This window comes from Phlebotomus papatasi, chromosome 3, assembly GCF_024763615.1.
Source record: "Phlebotomus papatasi isolate M1 chromosome 3, Ppap_2.1, whole genome shotgun sequence".
In the NCBI taxonomy this organism is placed as follows: Eukaryota; Metazoa; Arthropoda; class Insecta; order Diptera; family Psychodidae; genus Phlebotomus; species Phlebotomus papatasi.
In genome coordinates, this window is record NC_077224.1 from 52,188,682 (window position 1) to 52,197,773 (window position 9,092).

A 9,092-nucleotide genomic window follows, 5' to 3' on the forward strand; every position below is an offset into this window, starting at 1 on the left:
GATGATGCATTTAAAAAACAATTTTAATTTTATTTATCAGACAGATTTCTAATCATCGTCCGATTTTATTGGGTCGTTCATTCACAGTGACACTGCTTATCGGAACAAAAGTAAAAAAATTCAAATCTTATCTCAAGGTTAACCTGATCAAGCCTCTATAAAACCCCAAAAAAATGAAGTAGAGTCAGGAATGTCCATTGCAGAAAAACGTCCATCATTTTAAAATATTTCTCTTATCACAAAAATGCCATTACAAAATTGTATGCAATTTCAAAGTTCATCGCGATTTTCATTCTGTGTCAGGTACTGATTTAAGTAATTTTTGAACTCATTCTGCTGTTCAATGTGGTCGGCCGCTTTATTCACAAGCCTCATGAACTCATCAGGATCGAAGGAATAGTTCGTAAACTTGGCATAGGCTCCACTTTCAGTGCTACTGCCGTCATCTTCTGCCTGCAACTTTTCCTCATTCTCCCAGGTAACATAATGTACTCCACGAAGACGGGCCAGGTCTAGGTAACAGGTGGGATCTTCGCAGTTGTACAATTCAAAAATTGAAGCCCAATTGGGCAGAAATAGCGCATGAGTAAGACCTGCCCCATGCATTCCAATAAATAAGTCAGTATTTCGCGTAATTTCCAGTTGATCCCGGAATTTCATTTGGCTTCCGTAAGTGACTTTTTGTGCCTCAAACCGATTATTTTGGTGCAGCTTTGCCATTAGCTGGTCTTCATTGATGACTCTTCGGTACTTTGTTCCACGTGAAAGGAAAGTTACTCTTATTTTTCGAGTTTTCCGAGGATGAAGTGGAATTTCCAGACGATGCAGAATAAATTCTGAGAAAGCCCGAAATAGTCCACTTTTTTCACAGCCTTGTATCTGTATAACAAAAAAAAAGAAAAATCGTTATTGCGAACCATAAAATCTTCTAGTAGGTAGATCATTTGATAAATATATAGTAATAATTCTTTAAAACAAATCATAGAATCAATCCTTTCTTGGATCATGCTTTTGCAGAATCTTCGTATTTAGCGCTTGTATGTTTTTTTGGGTTTTATCGAAAATGGGCGAAGTGGCTCAAGTTCACAGGAAATTTCATATGAGAAATCGTGCATGTGGAGCAATCTTTATTGTCCTATAATTCGGATTTGGAATTCCTTTTCGACAAAACACAAGATTGCAAGGAATCTCAACTATAATAACAAGTTACTTCGTTTTAAATATACAGTAGAGTTCCTTAAACATGAACTTCTCAAATATGAACCATGAGAGTTGAATTAATGAAAGATTTTTCTCTGGTGCTTCCTCAATATTATCGTATAATAATAACTTCTTCGAAAAATTCCATTCATTTAACAATAAAATTATAATGACAAACTTTCTAAACGTTTTTTTAATTAATTTAGAATAAGTGCTTTTTACGAAAATTGCATAACGTTTCTAAAAGTATTGTTTACATTTGAGGATTGAGAAATGTTATCTCAAACATTCATACAGTAGACTCTCTCTCAATCGGGCATATGGGGCAAAATATCATCCAAATTATAAGGAATCATGATAAAACAAGGAGAACTACAGCGAATTAGAACAAATTTTCTTTAAAATCAAACGTCAAAATTGTCAGTAAAATTTTGCACCCGATTGAAAAACTTCCGATTGAGCCAGAGTCTACTGTATTTGAGAAACTGAACTGTGTGTAAAATTTAAAAAATATAATGGCCTACATACACCAAATTAAGCCGAGTGACGGCTTAACGTGCTAAAGCGTGTCGAAGAAAAAAATTCACTAACGCTTGACATGAAGTTAGCCACAATAGGCTTTGGATTTTATTTTTTCTTTGATGTCGTTTCAAGTAAATTTAATCAGCTTTCTTTTGGTGAAATTATTTTTTAAAAATATTGACTTTTGACTAGGGTAAGTGTACCAAATTTCGGCCAGCTTGCAATTTCGGCCACCTTTTTTGTTCCTCGAATTTCCATGAATTTTATTTTTTGCATACTCTAGAGATTATTCAATGCAAAAAAAATACCAAAAAATATCGCTTAGACGAACAAGATTATCTAAAAAGGGCATTGGAAGAATTTCGAAAGGGCACAGAACTATGAGAATGAAGATGGCCGGAATAGGCCACCAAAGTTATGTCTACATTTTTATTCATTCTAAAATATATTGAGAATAATTTTAGAGCAAATAAAGACGATAAGCTGTTAACAAGATTCTAATCAAATACTCCTTAAGAAGAAGTATTAAAAAAAATCAATTTATATTAAAAAATATTACATTTCAAACTTCAGGCTTTGATGTTTGAATGCAACTATGCCGAAATTTGACACACTTACCCTAAGTAATTGCAAAAAGATGGAAAGCATGCAAAGATTAAAAGTTAACAATAATCTCAAAAATCCGAATGCTAATTACGCTGGAACCGTGAAATTGACCGGGAAGTGTTCCGTTCCACTGTTCGGAAGATTATAATTCGATTTAAGGAATTCAAGACTGTTGCTCGGAAGACCGAAGAAAGTCACCAAAAGCCAGGAATTCCGGACAAGAGGATGGAAAAAAAAGTGCTTGAGGTTTTCGAAAAGCAACTCAATTTTTCCGTGCGAGATGTTGGCGTTGACAAACAAATGGGAATACATTGGTACTTGGTCCATAAAATCAGGAAGAGGTATGGTTTGATAATCTACAACAGAGGTGTGCAAGAACCGTTGAAACCGAATAAACGTCAAAATAAGTGTTTTCCGGTAGCATTTTGACCATTGCATTGACGTACGTGTTTCATTTGACGTTTATTCGGTTTCAACGGTTCCTGGTACGCCTCTGATCTACAAAGCTCGGGTTGCTCCCCATCGAATCGACAAGTAGCATCAAAGTGCTAAAACAGCTTCTGACTAATCTGTGCCTCGGCTTAAGCATTTAGACACCTTAAAAAGTGGAATGTTGAAGAAAGTTTAGTCTAATCATTATTTTGATTATAATTACGCTAAACCGTCTCTCGGCTTAAGTCATAAGTGTGTCTAAAGTCTAAAGGATAAGGCTTTGAAGATAAGATACTTGCATGCCTGCTTGAATTGAGATAGATTGCAGAAATAAATGTCAACTCTTATTTTAGGTATTTAGGGCACAGACTTGTCTACAACAAGCCACAGACGCTTTTCTGCTTAGGCCGCAAGTATGTTTAGGGCCTAAGTTTGTTTTTGCTAGATCGAAGTGCTTGTAATTCGAAATGCGCGAAATTTGGATTAACAACTAAATTTTGAGAATAATGCTACCCGCACACATTTAAGATAAAAGAAGTGGCCGAAATTTCAAGCTGGACGAAATTTGGTACAGTTACCCTAATTGAGGAAAAAATTCCGAAGAAAGGAAAAGAATAATTAATATTTTGCAAGAATTTCTATTCCTTGAAAAAAATCATATCGTAACCATTAGGGCAGAATCACATTAACAGTAAAATGCTCACCGTCACCGTCAAAGCCCTCACCGTATTTCGTTGATTTACGCATTTTCATTGTAATTTTTACGCAAGTTCTCAATTACCGTGTTACATTATCTCATACTCGGTGGCATTAGGTGAAAATAATATAAGAAATAAAACGAAAATACGATAAACGGTGAGCAAAAAAACTGTACGAAAAACTATAGAAAAAAATCCTACAGTTTTTTGTTTTGCTTACCGTTTATCGCATTTTCGCTTTAGTTATTCAATTTTCTTATACTATTTTCACCTAGTGTCACCGAGTATGAGACAAGGTAATATCGTAATGGAAAATTTGCGTAAGAATTGCAATAAAAATGCGTAAATCAACGAAATACGGTGAGGGCTTTGACGGTGACGGTGAGCATTTTACTGTCAATGTGATTCTGCCCATATGGCCTCTACACATTGGGAGCAATTTTTGTCAAATACTGCTTCTTTGAAGGAAATTCCCTGCAGCGTTGTAGGGAGAAACGTCAAATTTCTGTCAAAAACGCAATTTTTGACGAAAATTGCTCCCAATGTGTAGACGCCTTTAAGCAGTAAAAAAAATAAATTTGACCAACATAAGACCAAATAATATGATCAGTAATCAATTTGGAATTTTGAAATCAATCAAATCATCTTGTAAGTTTTGCCAAAGGTATATCAAAAAGTTTTCTTTTGCTAATTGCACAAAACAAATCTAATTTTGTGAAAATTTAAATTTTTTTCCAATCAATAGGGTAAATTAAGCTAATTCAAAACCTGCTCCATATTTTTTTTTATAACTCCTGTTTTATTTACAATCTGTATATATATACATTCAGCTAATTTTTTGGTTAAGTGACAAAAATGGCATGAGAGGAAGTTAAGTCCAATGACTTAATTCCTTTCATCGATCGACCATGTTTTCCAGTGAAAAACACAATAAAGTGAGTGTTGTTTATTCGTTTTGTTCAACATTTATGTCATATTTCTGGCTAATTTTAGTTAAATCAAGTGCTAATCTCTATTGTTAACGATACGTAAAGTTTTCAAATGAAATAATTACCTATTTCGTGAACAAAAAGGGTTTCTCTGAAGTGTCTGCAAATGCATCAATAGGAAACCCCGGAAATATGATTTTTTTTTAGAGATTTTCTTATTATTTTTGATAGGAAATGAGAAAAGACCAGGAATAAAAACAAATCCTGCACTCAAGAGCAACTCAGCAGGGTTTTGGAAGCCTTTCATCGCGGTTTCACTTACACTGTTTGTCTCCAATTAGAAAATTTTCTTTGTCTCCATTTGGATTAATTTGTTTCTAATAGCAGCATTTTGCACTTGTGCATTTTTCTTGTATTTAAGAAGTTTTCAAAATATATTTAAAGAATTTTCACTAAACAGTAACATTCTAGAAGAGTCAAGAACAAATTTATGTAATTGTCTTAAAAAAAATGGAACTTAATGTGATGAATTTTCTGTCAAAGTTAAAGCATTTGGAAATGGTTTTGAATAAGGACATTTACCCTATTTAATTATTTAACTGACCAATTTTTTGAAAATCTTCTACTTACGATTGGTGTATTGTAGAAGAGCCCAAAGATCATTCGAGGTAGAAGTGGCAGCATGAGATTCTTAAAGCATACAGTTTTGCCTCGAAAAGTATTTAAGTCCCAGAGTGGATTCTCTGTAAAAGCCTCAAAAGTCTCTGCAAATGGTGATATGTACTTGTAAGTCTCCCAAATCAGGATCCTCATCTCCCGACCAAATGGATCGTACTCAATCCCATTGGAAGTGTTGACGTGAAGACTCGCGTACAAATTGAAAAAATCACAGAAATGATGGTACATGTTGATACCTGAAATAATTAAGCTTTTAATAATCTTGAAGGATCCTAGAATTTTAAATTAAACTCGAAACCAAAATTTTAGTAACGGCTAATTTGTGGAATTCAAATAAAATATACGTTTTTCAATTGGATTCTGTAGAGCAGATTCAAGAAAAAATATATTCTAAAATTGCGTAAGATTTATTAGCATATGATTTTGACTTACTGGCGTCCAACTTGAGAAACACTGTGGGCTGGGTCACGATCACGTCGCACATCCCACTCTCAATGGGTCGCTGAGGTAACTCGGTGAAGAAACGCAATTCTGGCGCCCACGACTGTAATGGACTCAGGTGACCCAGTTCATCTTTCAATCGATCTCCATGAAGTGTGCAATAGCCAGCAATTTCGCCCTCCTTCAGGACATCCATGTGGTATCGAACAGGCTCACGTCGATGAAGGAAATCAGTAAAATTCACCATAATATTCCTACCATTGCAGAACCGTAGATATTTGGAACATTCTAGTGAAGAATCATCTCGGAATAGAGGTTCACAAATGATGGATTGCTCTCTAATTTGTTGCCTTACAAATCCTTTCAACAAAAAATAAATTACAATCTGAAAAAACCTCTTTTACATTTTTACCTGAAGCATCAAAAACTCACCGAAGTCCGCTTGATTGAAGAAGGTCTTTTTCTGTGTCTCTATGTCTTTGATATATGTGGAATGTCCTTCTTTACATTCAGGCTGAGAAAAAGCAAAATTGTCCCTATCACAGTCATCCTCATATCCCCAGCATTCCCTGGAACCCGGTGCACCACGTGAAATGCGATTCAGGTGATATGCCACGTGCGACTCAGGTAAATTTAAGTCTTTGCAAGCAACATCGAGTACAAAGATGTGCAGAAAAAGAAATAGAACACTCAAATTAAGTACACTGAACACAAAACTGCTTAAATTAGAGGGATAGTAAGGCATCCTGAGTATTATTTTTTGCCTCCAATTTTGAGATTACAAAAACACAAATATCACATATGCTGTATATATTGGCTCTGTAGAGATTTTGACGCATCCAAAGCATATTGAAAAGCTGCTAAAAAGTCTCCAGTTAGTCAACCATATTATAGTGTCGACACCGTGGACTGTTAAAAGCTCAAATTTGAAGCAGAACCTGAGCAAAATACACTGCAAAGAACGACAAAAGAAAATTCAAATTAGCACTGTAGCAGTAACGAATTATAGACACAGGAAAATGAGGGCAAATATCTCATGGATAGCGCCCAATATTCCAAAAAATAGAAAAACAAATTTTTAATTTATATTAACGCACCTTTTTTTAATTTTTAATCATAAAAGGAAATATAGTAGATATTGTTAAGAATCGGCTGCAGCAGATTGATAAGCATTTTGGTAAAAATGAAAATTTGGTAAGCAGTTTTACTTACCAAAAATATTTTTCCCGTGAGAATCTCAAATAAATATTAAAAGGACTTCGTGTAATCTTAACAAATATTTTCTTTAAAACCAGTAAAAAAAAAAGGTTATTAAAATTTTGCTCTGAAAAGTAATTTATAATAAATAAAGTCAACTAAAGTTTTGATGTTAGTCACAAGATTCCTTGAATAGATTTGAGTTAATATGCATATGCATCTTCTTAGAGACGTGTACTGACATCTCCTTTATAATCAATGAAATCCTATTGCGACTAAAATTACTTGATCGTTTTGTATGAAACTAAATTTACTATAGTTTTGTTTGTTGATGCTTCATGCAATTAGATGTACATCGTTATCTATGGTGTAACTGCTTAATGCTTTTCAAAAGTTTCTGCAATACAATTACAGCGATGACATAAATTCCGGTTAAGAAATGCACAGTCAAAACCTTACAATGCTAGAGTATAGAGAGATATATAGCATATATATACATATTACTCCTTGAAAATTATAAGGGGGAACTTATTCTGAACCATTTTTCAAGAGACAGCATGAAAGATTCAATTCTGTGTAATCTCTTTTTAATATCTGGATAAAATCAATTTATTTCTGTTTTATTGGTCTGACATTTAAATAAACATCCAAGATTTCATATTCTTTTTTCCTTTCTAGATATGTTTTATTTTCTGAGTTGACTCCTTGCAATTCTAGGTGATTTGCAAATTTTCCTGAAATAACAACAACAAGAGATCAACATGCTTAAGATAATCTCTTCTTTTACAACCGTATGAACGATAAATTTATTTTATGCCCTTTTACTTCAAATAAAATTCCAGAAGCAATCATTAAAAATTAAAATTCAAAAAAATTCTAATAATGATATTTAATAATTTATTACTTCCGCAAATTGATTAAATTATTGTTTCTATGTGCATTAAAATTTCAAAATCGCAAAACAAACCGAGTTTGTTCCTTGTAATTTCCAAAAAGCGATATACTATGTATAATACCATTCAATTATTCGATCCGTGAATTTTATTTGTTCCTCGTGCTACAATGAGCTTTATTTTTGGCATAATTTTGCGATCCCTTAGCCAAGCAAAACAAAATTTCTTTGAGTACTCGAACTTCGAAGTTTAATAACTATAATATAGTTACTACATACTCACTCATAATATAAATTTACTTATTTTCTTTTTAACTATCATGAACCATATCTTCACACTTAAAAATGCCATAATGGTAGGGGAAACCGGGGAGATTTGTGACAGGGGTAGTGTAAGACAAGGCGAAAATAAAAAGAAAATACTTTAAATAATTGATTGAATTAAATAATAATGCAAATTATGCGAGAAAAACGCGTCCCAAACATCCCCTTTTGTGTCCCATACTGCCTCACATCGGGGAGGTTTGAAACAAAGCGTCAAGTTAAATGTTTTATCTTCTCCAAGAAAACTAATTTGTTTTTCAAATTCTATCGAGTACTTTTTATAAAGTCAATACCCATAAGTATTCTGTAGACTGCATAAAATTGTAATGCACTATCGTGATTTTTTGGAATAGTGTCTCAAAGTAAAAACATGAAAAAGTGTCCACCGTAACGCTTTGCCGTCCCTTTTTTTTATACAGAAATCGGATTATGAATCCCAACGCCCCGTGGAATCAACTTCACTGAAGCCCATTGGATACATTTAAAACAACTATGATATGAGAAAAATTCCTTGTGAGGGAAAGAGTATTAGAGCCCAAGGCATTTGCACTTGCATCAACAGAGCGAATACTCTACCACTTTACCCATTGAGTGCCTTACATTTAGACAGTACAGTACATAAAAAAATGAAAATTATAAATTGTTAATGAATAATAATACTGGAATAATCTTATAAATATAGAATAATTAAAAAGTAGTAAAATCATCTTCACATTTTACTGCTCGAATTCCACAGAGAGAGCATCAGTATATACATTATGTAGTAATCCCTCGACAAATAGCAAAACTAAGTCAACTTAATTTTATTTTTATTAAATTTGTCCAAGGGGTTCAAGATCGAAAATTTGTGTCCATATTCCGTTTATTCCATGTGATTTCAATGTGATTCTAATGACTCCAAATGTGTGATTCTGTTAATAATTTAATTCGGTATTCCGTGATTCTCAATTATTTTTGAAGTTTATTGTGAACAAAATCTACTGGCGGATATAGGGGGTAGCAAAAAGACAATGTTGACGGGGTGCTCCCTCAAAGGTGACCCCTCCGAACCGTTCTTTTAAGTATTTTGTATTCGTACGCATACTTTTATCCTTTCGGCTATCTTTAGTATTGTATGGTTTAAATTTAGAATTTGTTATTCGATTCTAATATAAAACATTGAAAAACTAAACA

General features: G+C 33.5%; 1 protein-coding gene across 1 annotated transcript; it reads right to left on the reverse strand.

The window, feature by feature from the left end:
- Window positions 1-27: 27 nt before the first annotated feature.
- On the reverse strand, window positions 28-6,360 carry LOC129807229 (EGF domain-specific O-linked N-acetylglucosamine transferase). The gene is made up of 4 exons (XM_055856351.1): window positions 5,939-6,360; window positions 5,498-5,866; window positions 5,018-5,301; window positions 28-879 (listed from the first exon to the last, which is right to left on the reverse strand). The coding sequence occupies exons 1-4, from the start codon at window positions 6,249-6,251 to the stop codon at window positions 271-273; spliced, it is 1,575 nt and encodes a 524-aa protein (XP_055712326.1). The 5' UTR covers window positions 6,252-6,360; the 3' UTR covers window positions 28-270.
- Window positions 6,361-9,092: the final 2,732 nt, after the last annotated feature.